Source organism: Doryrhamphus excisus, chromosome 23 (genome assembly GCF_030265055.1).
Source record: "Doryrhamphus excisus isolate RoL2022-K1 chromosome 23, RoL_Dexc_1.0, whole genome shotgun sequence".
Lineage (NCBI taxonomy): Eukaryota > Metazoa > Chordata > Actinopteri > Syngnathiformes > Syngnathidae > Doryrhamphus > Doryrhamphus excisus.
This window is the reverse complement of record NC_080488.1, coordinates 7,041,802-7,069,410: the sequence shown is the minus strand read 5'-3', so window position 1 is coordinate 7,069,410 and position 27,609 is coordinate 7,041,802. Positions and strand designations below refer to the sequence as shown.

Here is a 27,609-nt window from a genome sequence, read left to right as displayed (position 1 = left end):
CGGAACCAAAGCACTGAAAAAGTTTGTATATTTTTCTGTTTTTAATAAATGCGTTTTTTTTTTTTGAAAACCTGATGCGGCCCAGTCTTGCCCAGACCCTAGCACCAGTGGCCCCTGTGCTAAATGCTTCAAATACTGGTCACTGCTACTTAATAGACTTGTAGTTACACATCCTCGCCGACAGATGTCGCTGCCAGCTGCAACAAGGCAACTGTGGACTCGTTTGGTAGGTTCTCCATTTTGTATGTTTTGCTTCAAGGTTAGCGCCTGCTTCCCTAATGGCTAGCTGGGAAGCACCGTAAGCTCGGCTTGTTTACTTGGCAGTTAGCATAGTATAGTAGCGAGAGAATTGTTCAAATATATACATGTATATACGACCGAGAAGCTTCAGCTCGGTTTGCTCTATTCACCGCCACCAGGAATGCGACGCAAGAGGAATTGACTAATACCGAGTTGACGTGTTGTGGTCGGCTACTTTGTACCATAACAATGTTGACAGAAGATCTATGCGCTCCCATCAACAAGCCGTCATTTGAAGGTAAATTTAAATTTTATTTTCATCAGTGTATTTGCTGGTGAAACACATGTATGCTAACGCGACATGAGTCTTACTTTTAGTGATTTGAGAGAAAATGTTGGTACATCGTTCACATTGCTAGCTAGCGGCGACATCCACGAATTAAGGCAACGCGTGGTCATGTTAAACTTATATAGTGTGTCCATGTACTGTTAGTGTATTTAAACTTTGTCGTCAAAGCCGTCTTATTGTGCGATATGGCCGTTAGCTGAAGCTAGCTAACGTTGCGATATGCCATCGCCGAGGCGCGAAGAGCATGCTGGGTAACTTTCACTCCAGCAGGGGTTCTCAGTTATTTTCTGCCATACCCCCCCACTGGGAGACTGTTAAGAAGCTAATAATATCTATTTATTTCTTCGGTCTGTACTGAACTTTAAACTGAAATCAGCTAAATGTAACAAAATGGAGAGCAGTGACGCATACAAGCGCATTCATGAGTCAAATTGCATGCTAAGTACGAGAAATTGGCACATGATGGCAGGTCTGCATTAATAAAGGCCTCACTGCCTCTCAACACCTCCTCAACCCCCCAGTTTACTATTTAAGGTTTTTTGAAATGGTGCATTTAGGGCAGGGGTCTTAAACTCAATTTACCTGGGGACCACTGGAGCTAGGGTCTGGGCAAGGCTGGGCCGCATCAGGTTTTCAAAAAAAAAACAAAACGCATTTATTAAAAACAGAAAAATATACAAACTTTTTCAGTGCTTTGGTTCCGATTTTCTACAATAAAAGCTCCATTCCACATTCCACTGTTCTCAAATATCTTAATTTTTATTATTCTGCACAAAATAAGATGAAAAATAAATAAACAAATCATGAGTAAAGAAAATCAATCAATCAGTAATAAATAAATATAATAATAATAATAATAATAAAACTGCAAATAATAAAAACCTGAGAAACCACATATAGTTGGTGTGTAGACAAATTATTTTTTTTCAGATTAAAATGAACAAAGCATTATTAGAGCCCTGTAGACATGACAAAACCCGACTAGTATAGTCACATTTATACTTTTTTTGTTTACAACATATTGCGCAACTGCAGGGTCTTGAGACACATGCAAACTCGCAAACTAGAGAGCTAGCGACCTAAACGGTAGCCTTCAAGTTATTTCCTTTAAACTTAAATAGCCAAAAACTTACCACTTCCACACGGATAGGGAGGATAACTATTAACAGTTATTTAACCTTTAACATGAACATTAATCAAACGTAATAATTTTTTCTGGGTACATGATACCATACAGTATCCATATCAAACTTGCGCGGGCCGCACTAACATTAAACTTTCATATCAAGGCAGGGCCCGCGGGCCAAATGTGGCCGCACGATGAAACATTCATTCATTCATTCATTCATTCATTTTCTACCCCTTTTCCTCACGAGGGTCACAGGGGTGCTGGAGCCTATCCCAGCTGTCTTCGGGTGAAAGGCGGGGTACACCCTGGACTGGTGGCCAGCCAATCACAGGGCACATATAGACAAACAACCATTGACACTCACATTCATACCTATGGACAATTTGGAGTCGGCAGTTAACCTAGCATGTTTTTGGAATGTGGGAGGAAACCAGAGTACACTGGGAGAACATGCAAACTCCACCAGAAATGGACAAGGGTGGGATTGGACTCGGGTCTCCTAGCTGTGTGGCCTGCACGCTCGTCCCGCCATGCAGCCAGACCCAATATAGTCGATATAATCAGAGAAAATAAGACTCTTTGACAACAAGGTTCTCCATTTAGCCTGATCTAGATTTTGCAGTTGGCTCTCCAAGTACAGTGCATCCGGAAAGTATTCACAGCGCTTCACTTTTTCCACATTTTGTCATGTTACAGCCTCAAAATTCTACACAAAATACTCCATTATGACAATGTGAAAACGTTTTTTTTTTTTTTACTTTTTTTGAATTTCTTAAAAATAGAAAACTAAGAAATCACATTTACATAAGTATTCACAGCCTTTGCCATGAAGCTCAAAATTGAGCTCAGGTGCATCTTTTTTCCACTGATCATCCTTGAGATCTTTCTACAGCTTAATTGGAGTCCACCTACAGTAAATTCAGTTGATTGGACATGATTTGGAAAGGCACACACCTGTCTATATAAGGTCCCACAGTTGACTGTGCATGTCAGAGCACAAACACCAAGCATGAAGTCAAAAGAACTGTCTGTAGACCTGCGAGACAGGATTGTCTTGAGGCACAAATGTGGGGAAGGATACAGAAAAAATTCTGCTGCTTTGAAGGTCCCAATGAGCACAGTGGCCTCCATTATTCATAAATGGAAGACGTTTGGAACCACCAGGACTCTTCCTAGAGCTGGCCGGCCTTCTAAACTGAGCGATCGGGGAAGAAGGGCCTTAGTCAGGGAGGTGACCAAGGCCCCGATGGTCACTCTGTCAGAGCTCCAGCGTTCCTCTGTGGAGAGAGGAGAGCCTTTCAGAAGGACAACCATCTCTGCAGCAATCCACCAATCAGGCCTGTATGGTAGAGTGGCCAGACGAAAGCCACTCCTTAGTAAAAGGAACATGGCAGCCCGTCTGGAATTTGCCAAAAAGCACCTGAATGACTCTCAGACCATGAGAAACAAAATTCTCTGGTCTGATGAGACAAAGATTGAACTCTTTGGTGTGAATCCCAGGCGCCATGTTTGGAGGAAACCAGGCACTGCTCATCACCAGGCCAATACCATCCCGACAGTGAAGCATGGTGGTGGCAGCATCACGCTGTGGGGATGTTTTTCAGCAGCAGGAACTGGCAGACTAGTCAGGATAGAAGGAAAAATGAATGCAGCAATATATAGAGATATCCTGGATGAAAACCTGCTCCAGAGCGCTCTTGACCTCAGGCTGGGGCGAAGGTTCATTTTTCAGCAGGACAACGACCCGAAGCACACAGCCAAGATCTCAAAAGATTGGCTTCAGAACCACTCCGTGAATGTCCTGGAGTGGCCCAGCCAGAGTCCAGACTTGAATCCGATCGAACATCTCTGGAGAGATCTGAAAATGGCTGTGCACAGACGTCTCCCATCCAACCTGATGGAGCTTGAGACTTATTGCAAAGAAGAATGGGCAAAACTGCCTAAAGATAGGTGTGCTAAACTTGTGGGATCATATTCAAAAAGACTTGAGGCTGTAATTGCTGCCAAAGGTGGATCAACAAAGTATTAAGCAAAGGCTGTGAATACTTATGTAAATGTGATTTTTTTGTTTTGTATTTTTAATAAATTCAAAACATGTCAAAAAAACCTTTTTTCACATTGTCATAATGGAGTATTTTGTGTAGAATTTTGAGGTAAGAGATTCATTTAATACAGTTTGGAATGAGGCTGTAACATGACAAAATGTAGAAAAAGTGAAGCGCTGTGAATACTTTCCGGATGCACTGTACTTTGAATCTTTCCTTGTGTCTTTGTGGGTGTCAGCAGTGTTTTTTGTCAGCTCTTATTCATGTAGGTATTTGTGCCTTTTGGCTTCTTTCCCCATTTCAGCGGTGCGGTTTTGAATTTTCTGTTGCAGAAACCAAAAATGATGATGCGAATACACTGGAATGTACAGCATGTATAGATGGCTTCAGTATCTACATCCGTGTGCTTTTAATTGTTGACTTCTTAAGTTGAATTCTGTAAGTCCCCCTTTGGGACTCACAAGGCATATCTCATCTTAAATTGGCAATTGGCTGGAACATTTCATCCGGTTCCTTTCTTTTCTTGAGTTCTGAACTGGTCACCAGGGCACATAGTACCTATGGACTCACAATTTGGACATCCATTTTTTTGGAATGTTGGAGGAAACCAGAGTACCCGGAGAAAACCAAACCACCCATGTACGGGGAGAACATGCACGCAGAGATGCCCAAGCAGAGAATCGAACCCAGGTCTTCCTGATCCCCTGACTACATGCAAACCACTCATCCGCCGCGGCGGACTAATTTGAATTCGAGGGTTAGGCTGGCTTTGTAATGGTAATGGTAATAGTTTTATTTCATTTGAACATGCATCAGATTACAATTGAGTGTATCCCATAATCAGTTCACAGTTCCACATGTCCAAAAGGAGTAGGAAGAAGCAAAGCTTATTAAATCCTACCCCTCCATCTGGTAATTTTACAATCAGTAACTGTTACATTTGTTCACTTCCTGCTTCCATAATACAGTTTAAGGTTGTTTTTTTTTAATAATGCACCTCGTACATAAGTACAAGGTGATATGATCATCCAATGACATAATGGGTACCATAGTAAGTGTCAATATAGTGATATAGTATATAGCACATCATGACTGGATCAAGACTCTTCATCCTTGTATTTAGCAAACATCAACTGCTTGTATTGTTTCTTGAATTGGCTCATCGTTGTGCATTGTTTAAGGTCCTTATTCAATCCATTCCATAGTTTGATTCCACATACTGAAATACTATGGTTTTTTAACGTAGTCCTAGCATATAAGTGTTTCAAATGCAGCTCTTCCGTGAGATCATATTTCTCCTCTCTTGTAGAGAAGTATTGGATGACATTTTTAGGTAATTGGTCATTTTAGCCTTATGCATTATTTTAGCTGTTTGAAGATTAACTATATCAGCAAGTTGAAGTATTTGTGATTTTAGAAATAAGGAGTTAGTATGTTCTCTGTAGGCGGCATTATGAATTATCCTTACTGACCTTTTTTGCAGTACATTTAGCGAGTGAAGATTGCTTTTATAGTTATTAGCCCATATTTCCACACAATAAGTAAGATATGGTAGAACCAGAGAGCAATAAAGAGTGTGGAGTGATTTCTGATTGAGAACAAATTTAGCTTTGTTCAATACTGAAATATTTCTGCCACCTTATGTTGTATATTTGTAATATGAGTTTTCCAGCATGACAAATTTGTGTGCTTCATGGACATAAAAATGCTTTCTGGTTTGTTTTGGTACAGACGCAAAATATTTTTCATTTAATATTTTCAAATAAAATGTAATTGATAATCTTCAATGTCTTCTCTGGATTTTTAACATTCTGTCTTTCTTGATTTGCTATGAACGTAGCATATAAGTTCTGGTGTGTTCATATTTTTTTGTAAACAAATCCAGGACAGGATTGAGTCCATGCAAAGCATGTCAAGTAGAAATGTCTTTATATATGCACAGCCTGCTAATAACTGTTTGTCTGTTTATCCTCTCTCCATGCCAAAAGATGGACCAAGGTGAAGTGAAGATAACATTCAGAAGAGATGACCAATCAGGTAAATTGGTCTACACCGAATTCCCAGAGGGGGGAGAGCCCTTGAAAGTGGCCCCTCGCAGTGCCATCGGTTCTACCGCCTCTGTTGATCACCCGTCCGGCCTGTCAATGCAGCCTGGGCAGTCTAACGGCCTCACCAGCAGCCCTGCTCCGGTAGAAGTCACCTCCTTTTCCATCACTGCCACCGTAAGCCCCTTGCAAGAAGGTCCACAGCAACGAGGCACAACCAAAGACCAGAGGCCCTTTTCATCCAGTCGCCAAAACCTTGGGGTGAACTTGCCGCAGCCGGGGGGGAGAATAGCACACTTCACGCCATCTTCCATGGATTCTCTCATTGGGGGATCGGATCCTAACTTTTTCTCCATGAAGACTGAGGATTTCTCTTTGGATAAAGTGAGTCATGATCCAATTGATTTGGATCATGCCTTTGAACACATCGGGAAAGACATGGACATGAGCCAGAAATTGTTCGGCGACAACACTCTGGATCTTCTCACTGACTTTGAGCTCACAGGCTCACCTTCAGATTTTTATGTTGGAGATGACGCTTTCTTATCCACTCTGGCGGACGATGCTATACTCGTGGACGTCAGCTCAGAGAGGGAAGTCAAGCCACTTATCACCGAGATCGCTAACGGCAGTGGCTCACTTGCTCTCAATGGTAACAACAGTGTGACCAGTCCTGAGCAGTCCGGCTCATGCATATCCAGTACCGCCACCCTGACCCCTACCCCCACTCTGGTGAAGAAAGAAAAAGACGGTGACTTCATTCAGCTCTGCACCCAAGGTGTGATCAAAAAAGAGAAGTTGTCTGGCGGCCAGACTTACTGCCAAATAAGCAGCACCACATCCACAGACCTGCCCACCCCTCGCCCCATCTCCATCTGTGGGGTGAGCACCTCGGGAGGTCAGAGCTTCCACTTTGGACTCGGCACACCGCAGCAGAAGGATCAGAAGTCGGTGACTTGTCAGTATCTTCCTGTCAGCGCAGCCTGGAGCAGAGCCCAGACTCCTGGCCAAGTGTCAAGCTTGCATCAGGCCTCTGATGCTTTCTCAAGCACTCCCGGCTACCAGACCAGCTTTTCCAGGTAAGACAAGTTGGCACAGCTTCATTATTTTTATTTGAGTCTTAACTTTGTGTCAACATGACTTTTCTTTTTGCATCATTGATTTGTCTCATAGCTTTCTTATTCAAGACATTCAGAAAATTCATCGCACAACAACAGCGTCACCAATTGTTTTTTGTTTTCAAAAAGGTCAGTAAGGATAATTCATAATGCCGCCTACAGAGAACATACTAACTCCTTATTTCTAAAATCACAAATACTTAAACTTTCTGATATAGTTAATTTTCAAACTATAATAATGCATAAGGCTAAAAATAACCAATTACCTAAAAATGTCATCCAATACTTCTCTACAAGAGAGGAGAAATATGATCTCAGGGAAGAACTACATTTGAAACACTTATATGCTAGGACTACGTTAAAAATCCATAGCATTTCAGTATGTGGAATCAAACTATGGAATGGATTGAGTAAGGACCTCAAACAATGCACAACGATAAGCAAATTCAAGAAACAATACAAGCAGTTGATGTTTGCTAAATACAAGGATGAAGAGTCTTGAACCAGTCATGATGTGCTATATATATCATTATCACATACTACAGTGTTAATTGGCCCTGTACCACAGAAACCGCCCATGAATGATACGGGAAAAGGCCGAAATGATACTGTGTCAAAGCCCAGGGCAGTGATACTGATAAACTATAGAGTTTAACCATGTCAGTATCAGCCCCCGGAGCTGTCCACTCAGAGCGCGCTGCTCTGGTATCGTGCCTGTGAAACAACCAAACAGCGCACGAGCGTTTGTTTTGCTGCCGTCTGTGCTCTGTCAACGGTTGACACACCCGGCGAAAGACAAATAAGGAAAATAGCAAACAGAATATTAGAAATGGAACGTTTTATCACCATTAATGAGGAGGACACTCTTGAAATGATCGAAAAAACTAAAAATGCAAATACAAGTCGGAAAACCAAGGGCGACTGCAACTGCAAGAACGAACGAAGACTGGTAGAAAGTATTCCCCCGCCTGAGTTAGACAAAAACGTGTCTATGTTTATTGTAACGTCGTTGCCGACGCTATGGAAAGGACACGACTGTGATCGCTAACAAGCTTTTATTACACAACAATACTGGCTACTGTCTGCCGTAACCACGCCGTTGCAACCACCGCCAGCAACGCAACAGTGCTTCCTCAACACAACACGCCCCCACCCCTGGTGCATTCACAGTCACGCGGAACAGTCAGACACTCAAGAGCACAACATGTCAACATGAACACGTCAGGGTCGCTACATTATTTTATCAATCAGAAAAGAAAATGGGGATGAATACGAGCCTGATTCTCTCAAATCAAAATTCAACTCTCTGGCACGTTACATGATGGAAAAACGAAAATACGTGATAATAAGCTCATGATTAAATAGTATGTGATAATAAGATCATCACATGGTTTGTCTGGTATCAGGCCCAGTATCATGCCCCCGCGTGCTAGAATCAGTGCTACTGACACTTGGGGGCATGATACCTGGCCTGATACCAGACAAACCATGTGATAACCTCTAACTATATTGACACTTACTATGGTACCCATTATGTTATTGTATGGTCATATGACCTCGTACTTTGGTATGAGGTGCATTATTAAAAACAAAAAAATACAACAAACTGTATTATGGAAAGCAGGAAGTGAACAAATGTAACAGTTACTGATTGTAAAAGTACCAGATGGAGGGGTAGGATTTAATAAGCTTTGCTTCTTCCTACTCCTTTTGGACATGTGGAACTGTGAACTGATTATGGGATGCACTCAATTGTAATCTGATGCATGTTCAAATGAAATAAAACCATTACCATTACCAAAGATAAAAGCCTGTATAATGGACAGAAAAACATTAATAGTGCGACGCTTCAAAGCACTTCAAACAGGTGGCATATTTGCATGGTGTCATGGATTGCTATGATGTGCTGCAATGTATTATGTAGTTTTGAAGTCTTCTGTTTACTAGAAATCAATACTCACAGGAGGCGATTAGTTTCTTTTCAGGGAGAAAAAAAACCCTGTAGCGAGGTTTATGCATAGTTTACACAGCAGTAGCTTTATCCCCATGAGCACAAGGAATTACAAAGGTTAGGCTTCAAAGAGCATTTTGTCACTAATTATATTTTTTCTTCCTGTTTTTTCCACTCATGACCTTATAACCCAATGATAGCTCTATAGTTTACATTAAGGAGCCGCCCCCCCTTCTCATCGTAGCTGAGACTGGGTGTTCTCCTGGCACTAATTGAAACACCCCGAGCCTTAATTGCTTGTAACAGCAAGCACTCATCATGCTCTACTCATTGTGAAGAAATCCTTTCACAGAGGCAGTTATCAGCAGGTTGCATGACACAGTTACCATGGTGATGTAGCTGTATTTAAAGTCCAGACAAAAATGCTGTGGGTGAAAGCCTCTGCTAGCCAGTTAACCCTCGCAAACCTGGACAAGCACATCCACTGCCTTTATGAATACGTGTGGGATTCCAAAAAAATTGCACAATATTATAGTAAAAAATCACAATATTTGAAATTATGAATCAGTGTCATTTTTGTTATTTCTGAATGTAAATAAACAGACACATAAGCTGTAAATGCTATGAAGCTCATTTGCATGTATGGTACACTTTCTTGCTTCACTTTCAGCAACATTGTGTGGCATACGCTGTTTGCGTTTCTTTAATGTTTTGGATGCAGCAACATGCGTTCCACTGTTTTTTATTGTTTATTTCATTGTCTTTGTCACAAACCTTGTCATGTCACAAAATGACACATTGACATCAGCGGCACGAAGAAATTATTCAACACTGTTTCCTTTGTTTATTCAGTACGCTTGCAGTATATTTTCACAAGGCTATGGCTTGAAATTACTGTCGTTTGTGCATCATGACCCTTGAAATAGCAAGGCACGCCCACGAGTACTCTCATTTGCTACTTTCAGGAGAATCACACATTTGTGTTTGCTTGCTTGTTACTCCTCATAACACTCACTTGCAACACTCGCTGGTGCCAACAAACACGCATGCACAAGTGAATGTAGTGAGGCGGACAAAAATCACGCTGTCAATTGATTTGACTAGGTATTCGATTCATCGTCCTTTTGACTCCTAAATGTAAATATCATCTGATTTCAGTTTCTCGAATGTGAATCATTTGTAATTTCTTTAGTATTCAATGAAATCAGACCTATTATTGTTGTGTTTTAGGCAAACAAGTTTTTATCGGCTTTGAGTTTTGAAAACAGTGATCAACATTTTTGCGTCTTTTCCGATACGTTGCAGACCAAACCACTGACTGCTTGTGTTTGGTTCTTACTGATTTGGTCGGTCTAGGGCAGGGGTCTCAAACTTGCGGCCCGCGGGCCAAATGCGGCCCATGAGACGCTAGTTTGAGGCCCCCACCTTGATACCAAAGTTTAATGTTGAAATGACAGCTTAAAGCTGTGTGCACACCGGACACAATTAACATGATTTTGCCCCGCCCATACTGTTACCCTACACTCTTACCCCGCCCTGTTTTGCTTTGGATTAGCAATGAAGCTAAAGGCTTATGACGCTGGGTACAAATAAATGCAGGAAATGATTTGGAATAAAACGGAAAATACACGTCAAGATAAAGCATCTCATCAAACATGTTGTTAAAGTTACGACGCTGCTCCCAGATGGAACTGAGTACGATGCTAACTTGCTAATTGGGTCAAATTATTAAGTTTCATTAATGTTCATGTTAAAGGTTAAATAACTGTTAATACTGTACATTTGAATCTGAAAAAAAAAATTCTCTACCAACTGTATGTGGTTTCTTACATTTTTCTTATTTGCTGTTTTATTATTATTGTACTTATTTATTACTGATTGATTGATTTATTTTCTTTATTCTTGTTTATTTATTTATTTTTATCTTATTTTGTGTATAGAAAAATTAAAATTAAGATATTTGAGAACAGTGGAATGTTTTATCAGATATTTTGGTGTGGAAAACCAATGTACTGAAAAAGTGTAGGGTATAGCAGAAGCAAAAGCATTGAAGATAGTTTTTTGATTGATTTTTTTCCCAGTTTTTAATAAATGCGTTTTGGGTTTTTTTTTTTTTTTAAAACCTGATGCGGCCCGGCCTCACCCAGAACCTAGCTCCGGTGGCTCCTAGGTAAATTGAGTTTGAGACCCCTGGTCTAGGGTCTAACTGGTTCCTCGGTTAATCGGCACAGCAAGATTGAACGTTGACGAAGAAAACACTGGGTAGTTGTATTCCCTCGATGTCATAGACCTTCAGTCCAAACCAGACAGCACTGTTCTTTTAAAATCTCACACTCGGGAGGCCTCATTAGGCTCTTTGGGGAAGGTTGCTTGGATCCTCCAGTTGCATAATGCCAAAAATAACCCCAGAGATGGTGCACAGAGCAGATCTGCTGAGATACTTCATTCTGCGGAAAAGGTGTTTTTATGGTTCCAGGAGGAACACCCTTCTTGACAATGTGGGCCACCACAAATAAATGAATTGATGAATCACTGATGGGAAATTGAACTCCATCAGCCACTCTGTGTGAAGTCATGGCATTACCGGTTCAGCGGCTTGACTGAAGTCAAGTTTTATTCGTGATACAGTGGAATATTTAGTTTATTTCAATACTTTTTTTTACCCTTTGGTGATGCATGAAATTTAAATGTGCATTTTTTTGTCCTAAAAATGGACAGAACAGACAATGTTTCCATTTTAACATTCATATCGCTCATACAAGTGTAAAAATAAGCTAACCCTTGTATAATAAAAATATCATAAGGCCTGCTGAATTCATACGTGAATGAGTGTGTGTTCCTGGGAGGTGAGTCTCTTCACCTTTAACATAAAAAAAAGACGTTTTTGAAAAGTCAGAAGGTTCTGTATGCCCACCTCTGTTCATCAAACTCTTGGACTGGCAGCTCAATCTTCTCTTTAATTAACAGTCTGCGAGTGTTCATTTTACGTTTCAATGTTGTGAGTCAGTTATTATGGTCTGAGTCAGTCCTTTGGCACAAATAGTTTCTTCACACGCAGGGAAAGTTTGCATTGCCTAAAACACTCCTATTTTCGGTAGCTGTTGGTACAGTCATGTGGCTACAGTGTGTTGCTCTTAAGTGGTAATGGTTTTATTTCATTTGAACATGCATCAGATTACAATTGAGTGCATCCTATAATCAGTTCACAGTTCCACATGTCCAAAAGGAGTAGGAAGAAGCAAAGCTTATTAAATCCTACCCCTCCATCTGCTACTTTTACAATCAGTAACTGTTACATTTGTTCACTTCCTGCTTTCCATAATACAGTTTAAGGTTTTTTTTATAATGCACAAGGTCATATGACCATACAATAACATAATGGGTACCATAGTCAGTGTCAATATAGTGATATATATAGCACATCATGGCTGGTTCAAGACTCTTCATCCTTGTATTTAGCAAACATCAACAGCTTGTATTGTTTCTTGAATTGGCTCATCGTTGTGCATTGTTTGAGTTCAATCCATTCCATAGTTTGATTCCACATACTGAAATGCTATGGCTTTTTAACGTAGTTAAAAATGCAGTACATTTAGGGAGTGAAGATTGCGTTTATAGTTATTAGCCCATATTTCCACACAATAAGTAAGATATGGTAGAACCAGAGAGCAATAAAGAGTGTGGAGTGATTTCTGATTGAGAACACATTTTGCTTTGTTCAATATTGAAATATTTCTTGCCACCTTATGTTGTATATTTGTAATATGAGGTTTCCAGGTCATATTTTCATCTATTGTGATCCCCAGAAATTTATTTTCCTTCACCCTTTTGATTTCGACACCGTCTATTTGTATTTGCTGGTATGTGTCCTTTCTGCTGTTACCAAACAGCATGATTTTAGTTTTACTTAGGTTCAAGGACAATCTATTATTATGAAACCATCTTTTTAGTGATGTATTGACTACACACAAAACACAAAATGCAGCAATATCATTCCTCTGACTGTTAATAAGCGAGAACCTTTTAAAACCTTTGTTTTTAATGGTATTTTCTCTTCATGGGTAGCTTTCACCGTGGATGCGGCCCCTTCATATGCCTTCATCATAAGTAGTATCGTTTTTACACCATCATGTAGAAAAGTGTTATTCCCAATGAACAACATTCTGGGTCTGGAATTTCCTGTGGGCTGTTGACTGGCTTGTGTGTGAATGGAGAGCATTGTTTGTATTCATCTCATTGAACTGTGCACTTCCCAGATCCCAGACACACACTTGTCAGTGTTTTGTAGCCTCTTATTTATCGGGCTTTGTTCATATTCATAATTTCGGAGTATTTAAAGATAAGTGGCTGTTAGTTGCAAAGACAACCTGAATAACTCAAATGCTGGCAAGTACATCCAGCTGTAGTCAGTGTTATATCCTTCCCTATTCCTGGGAATTTGATGCAACATTTTGTCTTTTTTGTTTTTTTTCCTGGAGGAAGTTGCACCAGACAATTTAAGATCGCAATGTCAAAATTTTAATATCTTTTAAAACAAACATTATTTGTATTTTATATTTGAAGGCTCATGTGTCTTGTCCAAGACAGAAGCTGGAGGCCGCACCAGTGAATGTACACGCTAATCGCTGACATAGTCTAGAAATAAACACTGTCTAAATATTTACACTGCATTGGTCAAAGTCTGCATGAGCACAGCACACAGCTGTATAAACGGTTATATGAGCGGTGTTATCGCAACCTACAGAGTTGATTAAAAGTCATTTGATTAATTATTATTCAGTTCAAAATTAAGGTAAACTGATTTTTTTTTGCACACGAATGGAAAATCTCATTCATGGTGCTTTTTCTGAGTTGTGCTCAAAAGACTTTGGAAGACATGCCACTGTACGCGTACTTCAAGTGTCCTCACATATCCTTATGAATATAAGACAAAAGGTCAATGACCTCTGGGCAATTGGTGGCTGAGGCCTGCCAGTGGTTGTTTCAGTGTTTCCCATACATTCGTAATGGTAATGGTTTTATTTCATTTGAACATGCATCAGATTACAATTGAGTGCATCCCATTATCAGTTCACAGTTCCACATGTCCAAAAGGAGTAGGAAGAAGCAAAGCTTATTAAATTCTACCCCTCCATCTGGTACTTTTACAATCAGTAACTGTTACATTTGTTCACTTCCTGCTTTCCATAATACAGTTTTAGGTTTTTTTTTAACCTTTAGATGCATAAGTGGGTCAAAAATGACCCGGTCAGGTTGTTTTCTTGAAATATCTTCGTAATTTTTTTTTTTTTATCATTTCATATTCCAAGTGTTCCTCAAAAAACATGTTTTTGCCATCATTGTATTCACATTTTTAACTTACCTTCTATACATTTTAAGGAATTTTAGTTTTTGTGTTACTACCCCAACCTTCCATAAGTGGGTCAAAAATGACCCGGTCAGGTCGTTTTCTTGAAGTATCTTTATAATGAAAATTTTTCATTTCATATTCCAGGTTTTTTTTTGTTTTTGTTTAATAATGCACCTCGTACCGAAGTACGAGGTGATATGACCATACAATGACATAATGGGTACCGTAGTAAGTGTCAATATAGTGATATATATAGCACATCATGACTGGTTCAAGACTCTTCATCCTTGTATTTAGCAAACATCAACTGCTTGTATTGTTTCTTGAATTGGCTCATCGTTGTGCATTGTTTGAGGTCCTTACTCAATCCATTCCATAGTTTGATTCCACATACTGAAAAGCTATGGCTTTTTAACGTAGTCCTAGCATATAAGTGTTCCAAATTTAGTTCATTCATTCATTCATTTATTTAATTTTGACGGACACATATCAATTATGGAGAAGTTGCCATTTTTATGCACATTTATGAACTCTTATTTTGACACCTTTTACTTTGAAAGTGATGCTCCCGCTTTGCAATGGGTGATGCTATTCTCTCTACTGCTTTCTATGATCTAGTGGTGCAGGAGATTCAGGAGTAGAAAACACTGTGCTTGCTTTTCATGTCACCTCGTGTGATGTTAATCTGTGTGCGAGCCACCTAGTAGTGCATGAGCGTGTGGGCGTGCGCGTGTCTCTGCGTGCGTGTCCACAGGCAGCCAGGCGGAACCACACAGCGCTGCCTGCCGCGAAGCTTTTCACTTCCCTGACCTACTTTTCCTTCCCGCCTGCCCACAGCTGGCGCCGAGTGAACGCACCAGATCGAATGCCAGCCATTCCACTCACTGCTGCGCTGTTACCGCATACCCCCCCCCCTTAAAAAAAACCCCACAGTGGAGCATTTTTCACACCAGGGTTTAGTTAGTAACACTAAAGAGACATAGAACTCGGAGAAAGTCTCCCGAGCTACTCGTCTTACCATTGTTTTTGAATGTGCCGAGTCAGCACACTTAAGGAGGTTGGTCCTCCAGCGAAAGAAAGCAGCAGGGCTCCAGTTCACTTTGAAGGCAGGAAACCTCCTCCCACCTACATGCACACAGTCTCAATGTCTACCAATTATGCTAACTAATATGCAAAGTCAAGTCCTTTGGGGTTGTTTTCCTTGTCTTCAGCCATTACTTAATAGTGTTTCTACTGCTCGGGGCTACGAAATTTAGCAAGGACTTTAATATACCCGTCTGCACACCACATGAGATGGTAATGGATGTTATTAGAGACAGATTGCATACCTCACTAATGGTCATAAGAATAAAAATAATCATGTATTTTATTTATAAGTGCTTTAAAAAAAAACCCAGACACACTGAACAGGGAAAACCGATAAAAACCGCACACAAAATGGAATAGGGTGACTTAAGAGATAGAAAGAAGTCCTAAATAGGTGAGTTTTGAGTCTGGCTTTGAAAAGAGGAAGATATGATATGGATGTCCGTTGGAAGTGAGTTCCGATGTTTGGAAGCAGAGCAGCTGAAAACTCAGTTGTTGGATTTAATCTCTGTTTTGTTTTGTTTTTTGCTAGTTTATTACAAGTTTTGCGTGAGAAAATGTGTTGTCTGTGCTTTTTCTTCCTGTTGTCATCATGGCACACTGTCCTAATTCTAACCTCACGCCACAGTGGTATGACGGAAGGGTGCCAAAAATGTCGTACGACTTGTATTTTGATCAGTTAGTGTGAGGCGGGCCTTCCCTGGTAGGCAACAGAAGATTTCAGGAGAGGCAGAGCAGAAAAAAAATAAATAAAATAGCTTTTTAGTTTATTTTAGATTTCTGTAAAAACAGGCCCTGTGCTTAGCAGAAAACAAATTATGATTCAGTAAATCACTTTTCAGGGACAATGTAGGTATGGCCCCCGCCATAGTATATTCTGTGAGGGGAACCTCACTGTGCCACACATTGAAAACCCCTCCAAAAACTGAACTGAACTTCATTTTGATATAAACGGAGCTTCATACCAAAATGGGTACTGTGGTTGTTTTGATGAGACAAACCAATTGCCGCTGTGCATTATTGTCTGATAGACCAATCCTTTCCAAAATAGGAGCTGAGCTGTTCTTGCATGTGTGAGTAATGCAGTGCATGCAAACCAGTTCCTATTTCTATTTCTGTGCCTCTTAACTTTGTGAAAGGAGCACATCCTCCTGTCTCTTCTCTGCTCTCCTTTGCATGCACACAGTTCCAACTCAACAACACAGTTTGCGCCATATTGCCTCATTGGGGTGAATGACAGCAGTGGCACCAACCGTCCCGTATTGAGCCTGCAGCTCCTCATCAGACTTGTTATGTTGCGCATGTGTTAAAGTGACAGGGAGGATTTTTATTATTTTATAGTTACAAAACCTTACAAAATCTTAAGTCGATAATAAATACATTGGGGAGTAGCTAGTTAGCCGGGTAGCTTGCTATGCTTAAAGCAGTAGCTGTCCCTGCAGAGATCCCATTGCCTTATGCGTAAAAGATGCCCGATGTTGTTGTGTAAACAAAGCCATTGCTGCAACAACAAGCAACAGTTATTATGTCGTAGGCTACATTCACACTGCATTTTATCTTTATTTTTTGTTCCCATTACCAAAAAAATGCGACCTGGTAATGTGAAAGCAAAGCGTCACATAAAGACTGCTGCGGTGTGTACTCTGCTTTAATGTGTTTGTACAAGAGTCAATATTTTTTTACCAAATGATTCCACGTAGGAGATTAAGGGAGCTTGTGTAGAACTTGCTGCAACCTCCGTTCCAAGGGCCATGTGGGTGGCACATTCATTCCTTCTCTACCGCTTATCCTCACGAGGGTCGCGCGGGATGTTGGAGCCTATCCCAGCTGTCTGAGGGCGAGAGGCGGGGTACGGCCCATCCAAGGGCACATATAGACAAACAACCATTCACACTCACATTCATACCTATGGGGTAAGCAATCTTCACTCGCTAAATGTACTGCAAAAAAGGTCAGTAAGGATAATTCATAATGCCGCCTACAGAGAACATACTAATTCCTTATTTCTAAAATCACAAATACTTAAACTTCATCTTCAAACAGCTAAAATAATGCATAAGGCTAAAAATAACCAATTACCTAAAAATGTCATCCAATACTTCTCTACAAGAGAGGAGAAATATGATCTCAGGGAAGAACTACATTTGAAACACTTATATGCTAGGACTACGTTAAAAAGCCATAGCATTTCAGTATGTGGAATCAAACTATGGAATGGATTGAGTAAGGACCTCAAACAATGCACAACGATGAGCCAATTCAAGAAACAATACAAGCAGTTGATGTTTGCTAAATACAAGGATGAAGAGTCTTGAACCAGTCATGATGTGCTATATATATCACTATATTGACACTTACTATGGTACCCATTATGTCATTGGATGGTCATATCACCTTGTACTTCGGTACGAGGTACATTATTAAAAAAAAAAACCTTAAACTGTATTATGGAAAGCAGGAACAACTTGACCGCTGTACAGCCCAGGTGCCACATTTTAAAAAGTATTTTTTCTCTTCTGTTGCTGTCCTGAAATAGTAGACCATATAGTAGACCATATTTTATCACTATAGATCAGGCAGTTATGTTTTCTTCCACATACACAATCACATGACTTTCAGTTGCTATTTATTAAGATCCACAATTTTCCAGCATGTAAAAAACTATCACATGTGGGCATTGATCCCAGTCGGTACTGATATGTACGTGGTGTCACCATTTCCACAATAACAGTGCTCCGAAAGTTGGAAGCAAATAAACATAGCTTGGAATGATGGCTCATACAGGCTTTGATTCACCTATAAAAATACCATCTGGAAGAATGTGGTGGCTAATGCAGCTGCCCTGTCTGAGTCATGGGCTGAATTATAGTACTTTGGGATCATTGAAAGCACCCTGTATGTCATACGCTGGACACTGTTGTTATACCCGGGCTCACCTCTAAAGTCAAGTCTATGTGGGGAACCTATGGTTTCATCTGCCTCAACATTACGTTATTTACTCCGACTTTCACACAAAAAAGTGACAATTACTCTTTTTAAGTATTACTTAGGATCTCCATGGTATTTATAGGTTATCACATGGTTTGTCCGATACCAGACAAACCATGTGATGATCTTATTATCACATACTATTTAATCATGAGCTTATTATCACATAATATTTAATCAAAAGACCATTTTGTTTCCAGAAAATTTGCAGTTTATTACATGTATTATATCAGGCTCGTATTCATCCCCATTTTCTTTTCTGATTGATAAAATAAACATAGACACGTATTTGTCTAACTCAGGCGGGGGAATACTTTCTACCAGTCTTCGTTCGTTCTTGCAGATGAGCCATTCAGAAAAAAGCTTGAGGTCGCCCCTGGTTTTCCGACTTGTATTTGCATTTTTAGTTTTTTTGGATCATTTCAAGAGTGTCCTCCTCATTAATGGTGATAAAACGTTCCATTTCTAATATTCTGTTTGCTATTTTCCCTATTTGTCTTTCGCCGGGAGTGTCAACCGCTGACATGTTGACAGAGCACAGACGGCAGCAAAACAAACGCTGTGTGTTCACGCTCGTGCGCTGTTCTCTGATTGGTTGTTTCACGGGCACGATACCAGAGCAGCGCACTCTGAGTGGACAGCGATGGGGGCTGATACTGGACATGGTTAAACTCTATATTTTATCAGTATCACTTGCCCTGGGCTTTGACACAGTATCATTTCGGCCTTTTCCCGTATTATTCATGGGCGGTTTCTAGGGTACAGGGCCAATTAATACTGTAGTATGTGATAACCGTGAATACGTCCCTGAGCCATTTTGCAGAAAATATAGTGTGCTGAACACACATCTCATCATTCAAAATAACAAATTTTACAGCTGTAATTAGAATATACTGAAACAGTGATATTTTTACCCAGGTTTATCATATCATCAGAATCTCAGCCCGTGCCTAGTCAGCTGATACGGGAACGTCTATCTAAAGTAGCACAGCATTGTTGCTTACATGGAGATAAAAATATACCCACGTGCACAGAGCAAGACGTTACTAAGATACACGTGACACTCTCTCTCGGCCAAAAGGGGATTATGAATTGTTAAGCTGGTCACTGGGTTATTTCAAACATAGCCTGCCTCAATAAAAATCCAAGCTGATTGATTGATCACACTCGCAATACTTAAGTTTCAAAGCCGTTTCTTGTTGAAATCTCGGCCTCTCTTAGTGTCGTTCTGAGACTGGAACTGAGCCCTGACCGATAGTTAACTCTGAGGGAAGGAACAACTTCCTGCCGACGGTGCACACACACTCTTCTTAATTCAACAGATGCTTTCAGAAAGAGGAAATTTGGTCTCTACACATTGCCAATTTGTTCCTCACTGACAATCCTCAAGGATAGATTTAAATCAGCAGAAATATTTGTAGTTTTCTATCATCATTTTTTTGTGTGTGAACTGTCTCCATCAGGTTTTTCATAAGCTGTGAGGTGCTTTGCTTGTATCGTGCACTGTTCCTTTCTTTCTCGTTCTCTTGCTTGTAAGCTACACAGTGCAATTGGATTTGAAGGAGCAGCTTAAAGCCTTTACTGGAAAGCTCCATTGAGCCAATTTTCAGGAAGACGGTTACCCCTCCACGCCCTTTGCATCATCACCATCATCACCACCTTCACAGTTAGACACATTACCAGCTCTTGTGTGAAATACACGACACATCTCAAGTGTGTGTTGTTTGACGTTATTTACACAATCCACAGACACAAAACAATGTGGTGATTTGGTTTATGTCAATATAAAAGCTGTTAAACTGAAACAAAACAAGCTCGCCTGTTTTTTTTTTTTAATGCGTATGTAAATAAAGACCAGACCGTTTAGGAAAAATGTCAGGTCTGTTGTGGCCATCTTGCCTGCATGACTTTTTTTTTCAGCCCTCTGAATTCCTTTAGTCTTTGAGGCCCAGTTGTTTCCCTCAGGTTTTCCCGCCTTGCTACGCCCACCAACTGCTGCGGTCTAGCTTGCGTTCATGCGTGCACCCCTTGCGTTGTGTAACCATGCAAACGTGGCTGTCAGGGTGTGATCTGTGCACTGCAGATCTAATCAGATGCACAATTTTTGTGTGTGTGTGTGTGTGTGTTTCGTGCACACAAACAAACAAACGTCAAACTTTTGAGGCAAGGAGCATGCTCTATGCTTTAACAATGAGGACTTAATTGTCAATGCAGCCACTGGCCTGGAAAGGGGGTGTGGACCCAGCACTGCTGCACAAATACCAGGCGACCTCTTGTGGTAGTTTTTATGAACTCCAGCTTAGGGTACACTCTACACAAGCTAATCTATTGAGACTATTTACAAGTGATATATCAACGGTTCCCATCTTTATTTTGTTGTCATAAGTAGCGTTCAAATCTAAAGGCTTTGTTGATGTCCCTCCACTCTCTTAACACTTGATTCCATCTTCTCCCATTAGCTCAACTTCCCGACAGGAAGGGGTCACGGCACCGTCGTCGACCCAGGGGAAGAGTGGGACTCACAAAATCTGCTTAGTGTGCTCCGACGAGGCTTCCGGTTGCCACTATGGTGTGCTCACTTGTGGCAGTTGCAAGGTGTTCTTCAAAAGAGCAGTGGAAGGTACAAAGCTATCAGACATTTTGCTACCCACCCCTAGTATAGCTACTTGATGTTCTGTTAACATGAATCTTCTGCTGTACATCTCAGGGCAACATAATTACTTATGTGCTGGGAGGAACGATTGCATCATAGACAAGATCAGGAGGAAGAACTGTCCAGCTTGCCGCTTCCGCAAATGTCTGATGGCAGGCATGAATCTAGAAGGTATACCAGTTATTTCACCTTCACGTCATGTCGTCACAACTCTCCAACAGTGGTGTTTCTCTTTTCCACAGCACGTAAAACCAAGAAGTTCAGTCGCCCAAAAGGCGGCCACGCGAGGAACCCGCCCGAGGTGCAACCCCCACCGCCAGCCGAGGCCCGTGCGCTTATGCCCAAGTGTATGCCTCAGCTGGCCCCCACCATGCTGTCTCTTTTGAAGGCTATCGAGCCCGACATCCTCTACGCAGGCTACGATAGCACCTTGCCCGACACTCTTGCCCGCTTCCTGACCTCCCTGAACAGGCTGGGTGGACGACAGCTCATCTCTGCCGTCAAGTGGGCCAAGGCTCTGCCAGGTGGGGGTTTATTCTAGGGCAGGGGTCTCAAACACAATTTACCCGGGGGCCACCGGAGCTAGGTTCTGGGTGAAGCCAGGCCGCATCAGGTTTTCAAAAACCCCCCAAAATGCATTTATTAAAAACTGGGGAAAAAATCAATCAAAAAACTATCTTCAATGCTTTTGCTTCTGCTATACCCTACACTTTTTCAGTACTTTGGTTCCGGTTTTCCACACCAAAATATCTGATAAAACATTCCACTGTTCTCAAATATCTTAGTTTTTATTTTTCTATACACAAAATAAGATAAAAATAAATAAATAAACAAATTAAGAATAAAGAAAATAAATCAATCAATCAGTAATAAATAAGTAAAATAATAATAAAACAGCAAATAAGAAAAACGTAAGAAACCACATAGAGAAAATTTTTTTCAGATTCAAATGTACAGTATTAACAGTTATTTAACCTTTAACATGAACATTAATGAAACTTAATAATTTTACCCAATTAGCAAGTTAGCATCGTACTCAGTTCCATACAACATGTTTGATGAGATGCTTTATCTTGACGTCTTTTTTCCGTTTTACTCCAAATAATTTCCTGCATTTATTTGTACCCATCGTCATAAGCCTTTAGCTTCATTGCTAATCCAAAGCAAAACAGGGCGGGGTAACAGGGTAGGCTAACAGTATGGGCAGGGCAAAATCATGTTAATTGTGTCTGGTGTGCACACAGCTTTAAGCTGTCTTTTCAACATTAAACTTTGGTATCAAGGTGGGGGCCTCAAACTAGCGCGGGCCCGCGGGCCAAATGCGGCCCGCAGGTTTGAGACCCCTGTTCTAGGGAGTTTACTTTTTTTTAAGAACAGATCGATCAATCAGCGCACTCGAACTAGGCAGCATCTACCAGGCCTGTACAAGGTTGGAAGAGGTGCGCCCAGGCAATTGCCTTAATGATAACCAGCAGCTTGCATAATAGAAGTACACCAAGTCTCCAGATCATTCACAAAGTCACAAAATGTATAAAAATATGCAACATGAGCTGAACTTACGATCTAAAACATTTTCTACGTCTCTCTCTCGCTTGCTCTCAAATATTAACAAAAAAATCAGTGTTAGATAACATTTGTCATTCAACTTGCCTCCAGAGCATCCCAAAACATGCTCACTATCTTAAAAATGCTGTCAATAAAATCAAAATGCCGTCAATAAAACCATACCATAACCCCACTGCCCCCATGGGTGGGCATCCACACCACGGGGGGCATTTTACTGCATTTTACATTTTACTGCGCCCGAGTTGTTATTCATCGACATGACCTCATGTTGCAGCATGATAATGCACGGCCCCCGTGTTGCAAGGATCTGTACATAATTCCCGGGAGCTGAAAACATCCCAGTGCTTGTATAGTTAGCTTACTCACCAGACATGTCAGCCATTGAGCATGTGTGGTATGCTTTGTGGCCAACCTAAGACACACCTGTGCTATAATCACGCTGGCTCATCAGCATCTTGATTTGCCACACCCGTCAGGTGGATAGATTCTGACTCATCAGTGATGAATGCTCACAAATGTTACATTTAGACAGATCTGTGGACAATATTTGAGAAAGAGAGGCCTTTAGTGTACATGGAATAAGTTCAGCTAATGAAAAATGATAGCAGAAGTGTTGTTTATATTTTTGTTGAATGTATGATGAAGTGGGCGGCATGGCGGGCGAGTGGTTAGCGCAGGGGTGGGCAAACTTTTTGACTCGCGGGCCGCATTGATATGACAAAATTTACGGGGGGGGGGGGGGGGGGGCAGACTATATATTTTACACGTAACAGTCCACCTGGTATTATTGTATCTGTAAAATTGTCATGCAATCTGCTATTATTATTTATTATTTTATATGTATATTTAAATATTTTAAAAATAATAAAATATTATAATTACAATAAAATTAAAATAATAATAATTATATTATTATTATGTAAAATATGCAAATATAACAATATTATATATAATTAATATAATAATTAGCATTAATATAATAATTATAATAATCATAATAGTTCTAATAATAATTATAATAATCTAATAATTATTATTATTATGTGCTTGTGTCCCTTTTTTCAGGAGCACTTTGTAAACAACAGACCATGTCAAAAAACAAAATTGATAAAACCAGGTTGTATGTTGAGTTTAAATGAAATACTTTGGAAAGATTGGGCGGGCCGTATTCAAACACTTGGCGGGCCGGATGTGGCCCCCGGCCGTAGTTTGCCCACCCCTGGGTTAGCGTGTGGTTAGCAGTGGTTGCCTCACAGCTAGGAGACCAGGGTTCAATTCCACCCTCGGCCATCTCTGTGTGGAGTTTGCATGTTCTCCCCGTGCATGTGTGGGTTTTCTCCGGGTAGTCTGGTTTTCTCCCACATTCCAAAAACATGCTAGGTTAATTGGCGACTCCAAATTGTCCATAGGTATGAATGTGAGTGGGAGTGAAAAAAAATAATCTTAAAAAAGAAATCTAATAAATCTAATAAAATCTAATAAAGTAAAAATGATCAAATAAAAAAATCTGTCATCTGTCATGAGAAAAAGTTGAAATTTTCTGAGCTAAACATCATGAGGAAAATTTTCATTTTAGTAGCATAAATTTGAAATATTAAAGTAAACATTATTTTATTAAAAGCTGTCATATTGTGAAAAACAAAACAAAGTTGTCATTTTTGGCAATTAGGTATCAAAATATTATCACAATGAAACCATAATTCAGAGAAAAAAATGTACAAGAAGTTTAAATACTAAAAAATGCAGAAATGGAGAATAAAATCTTAATTATGTCATTTTAAGGGCTACACGGCAGACGAGTGGTTAGAACGCAGGCCTCGCAGCTAGGAGACCCAAATTCAATTCCAACCGTGGTCCTCTATACGTGGAGTTTGCATGTTCTCCCCGTGCAGGCGTGGGTTTTCTCCGGGTACTCCGGTTTCCTCCCACATTCCAAAAACATGCTGGGTTAATTGGCGACTCCAAATTGTCCATAGGTATGAATGTGAGTGTGAATGGTTGTTTGTCTATATGTGTGATTGGCTGGTGACCAGTCTGGAGCTTCTCGCCCAAGGACAGCTGGGATAGGCTCCAGCACCCCCGCAACCCTCGTGAGGAAAAAGCGGTAGAAAATGAATGAATGAATGTATGATGAAGTGAAGCAACGGCAAACATGCAGCACGGTGTGAGAGAGTGTTGCCAGTTATGTTTGATGGTACGACAGATACGACAGACAATATAAAAGAGTGAATAGAGGTGTGTTTTTGTATATTTGGTCGATGCAAATTACTCTTCAAAGGTCAAAGTTAATTGTCTCTTAACAATGATGCAGTCTGTAGGCTTGGCTTTGGGCCCGAAGGAATTGAATGGTAATGGAAGATATTCTAGTGTCCCTTTTATCTCTCAGTTGGCTCTTCTTTTTACCTATTTTAATAATTGCTAGAGAAACACTCCAGCTACTTGTCTTTCTGTAGAACAAATCATCTCCACTTAGCATCCTCTTGTGGTCGCCCGCTGTCTCACTCCTCTTCTCAATGGCCTCCCACTCAGGTTTCAGGAACCTTCACCTGGACGACCAGATGACTCTGCTCCAGTGCTCGTGGCTCTTCCTCACTTCTTTCAGCCTGGGATGGAGATCTTACCAGCAATGTAACGGCGACATCCTCTTTTTCGCCCCGGACCTCATCATGAATGAGTATGTCTCCATCTGCATCATTGGTCCATTGAAGGCTGAGATGAAGTCCAATCGGTTACTGTATTGACTTTTTCCTTCTGTAATTCAAGGGAGCGAATGAAGCTGCCATACATGGCCGACCAGTGTGCACAGATGATGAGGATTAGCAGCGAGTTTGTCCGGCTGCAGGTTTCCCTTGACGAATATCTGTGTATGAAGGTCCTGCTGCTGCTCAGCATAGGTCAGACTTGTGACTATGTGTCCATGTACACTTCACCTCTTATATGAACATTAGTTTAAAGCAGGGGTCTCAAACTCAATTTACTTGGGGAGCTCGGGTCTGGGTGAGACTGGGCCGCATCAGGTTTTCCCCCCAAAAAATAAAAATGCATTTATTAAAAACAAAAACATTTTAAAAACTTCGCTTTGGTTCCGATTTTCTACAAGAAAAGCTCTGATACATTCAGAGCATTCCAATGAATGAACATTCCACTGTTCTCAAATATCTGACTTTTTATTTTTCTTCACAAAATAAGATGAAAAATAAATAAACAAATCAAGAATAAAGAAAATCAATCAATCTGTAATAAATAAATATAATTATAATAATAAAACGGCAAATAATAAAAACTTAAGAAACTACATATAGTTGGTGGGTAGACAAATTACTGATAAAACATTCCACTGTTCTCAAATATTCATTCATTCATTTTCGACCGCTTTTTCCTCACGAGGGTCGCGGGGGTGCTGGAGCCTATCCCAGCTGTCTTCGGGCGAGAGGCGGGGTACACCCTGGACTGGTCGCCAGTCAATCACAGGGCACATATAGACAAACAACCATTCACACTCACATTCATACCTATGGACAATTTGGAGTCGCCAATTAACCTAGCATGTTTTTGGAATGGGAGGAAACCGGAGTACCCGGAGAAAACCCACGCATGCACGGGGAGAACACGCAAACTCCGCACAGAGATGGCCGAGGGTGGAATTGAACCCTGGTCCTCCTAGCTGTGAGGTCTACGCGCTTGTTCTCAAATATCTTAATTTTTATTTTTCTGCACAAAATAAGATGAAAAATTAATAAACAAATCAAGAATAAAGAAAATCAATCAATCAGTAATAAATAAATATAATAATAATAATAAAACAGCAAATAAAAGAAACTACATATAGTTGGTGGGTAGACAAATTATTTTTTCAGATTAAAATGAACAAAGCATTATTAGAGCCCTGTAGACATGACAAAACGACTAAAGTCACATTTATACTCTTTTTTTATTTACAACATATTGCGCAACTGCAGGGTCTTGAGACACATGCTAACTTGCAAACTAGAGAGCTAGCGACCTAAACGGTAGCCTTCAAGTTATTTCCTTTAAACTTAAATAGCCAAAAACTTACCACTTCCACACGGATAGGGAGGATAACTATTAACAGTTATTTAACCTTTAACATGAACATTAATCAAACGTAATAATTTTTTCTGGGTACATGATACCATACAGCATCCATATCAAACTTGCGTGGGCTGCACTAACATTAAACTTTCATATCAAGGCGGGGGCCTCAAACTAGTGTCCTGCGGGCCACATTTGGCCCGCGGGCCGTGTGTTTGAGACCCCTGGTTTAAAGTAAGGATTGACCGATACATTGGCCAGCCGATATATCGGGCCGATATTTGCGTTCTTTACTTGAATCGGTATCGGCGATACGTGTGTGGTTTCGTTGATGTATTTTTCCGCCGCATGATTTACAGACAGGCATCCGCCGGGCAGCTTTGTGAATCACAACAAGAGTACGTTTTCAACTTTTAATTATCCTCGAACAGTTAAACTTAGTTGAAAATTTTACACTTGCTTTGAAATAGGAAACATGAACCTCAAGTGCATGCGATATACGTGCTTGAAAATATCGTTTAGTTTGTGGGTGTGAAAACCAGGAATGCTGCTGAATGCTTCATCTTTAAAAGTACCTACCGTTGGAATTAGGGAACTGTTGATGGAGTTGGAGGCTCATATGTACAGCTCTTACCAACACCGCTTTAATGGCAACGTTGGCAATTCAGTCCCATGGTGTTTGGAGGAGTTTCATTCAGCAAACGCTGAGGTGATGAGGTTGTTACCTCCCTAAACTAGACTTAGGGAAATACACAGTTATAATTTTACTGCTCACTGCCAAATGTTCTCGACCTGAAAAAAACAAAAGAGCGGGAACAGTTGGTCGTCTCTCCAACACAGCAGTTTATTTATTTCTTCTGCTACGCAACTACAACCATCGAGCCATTCAAGCATGCTCTGCTAATTGACAGGAAATAGCCATATTAAGATTATATATATATATATATATATATATATATATATATATATATATATATATATATATATATATATATATGAAAAATATACATTGAAATATACATCCATTTTGTTCCTT

At 40.4% G+C, this 27,609-nt stretch overlaps 1 protein-coding gene across 1 annotated transcript in view; it reads left to right on the top strand.

The window, feature by feature from the left end:
* The first annotated feature begins 247 nt into the window (after positions 1-247).
* nr3c1 (nuclear receptor subfamily 3, group C, member 1 (glucocorticoid receptor)) overlaps positions 248-27,609 on the top strand; it is a 34,949-nt gene continuing 7,587 nt past the window's right edge. The window contains exons 1-7 of the mRNA XM_058063105.1: positions 248-538; positions 5,752-6,887; positions 20,761-20,921; positions 21,009-21,125; positions 21,197-21,478; positions 25,050-25,194; positions 25,284-25,414. Coding sequence (XP_057919088.1) covers positions 5,752-6,887; positions 20,761-20,921; positions 21,009-21,125; positions 21,197-21,478; positions 25,050-25,194; positions 25,284-25,414 — 1,972 coding nt within the window. The 5' untranslated portion in view covers positions 248-538. The remainder of the gene's footprint in view (positions 539-5,751; positions 6,888-20,760; positions 20,922-21,008; positions 21,126-21,196; positions 21,479-25,049; positions 25,195-25,283; positions 25,415-27,609) is intronic.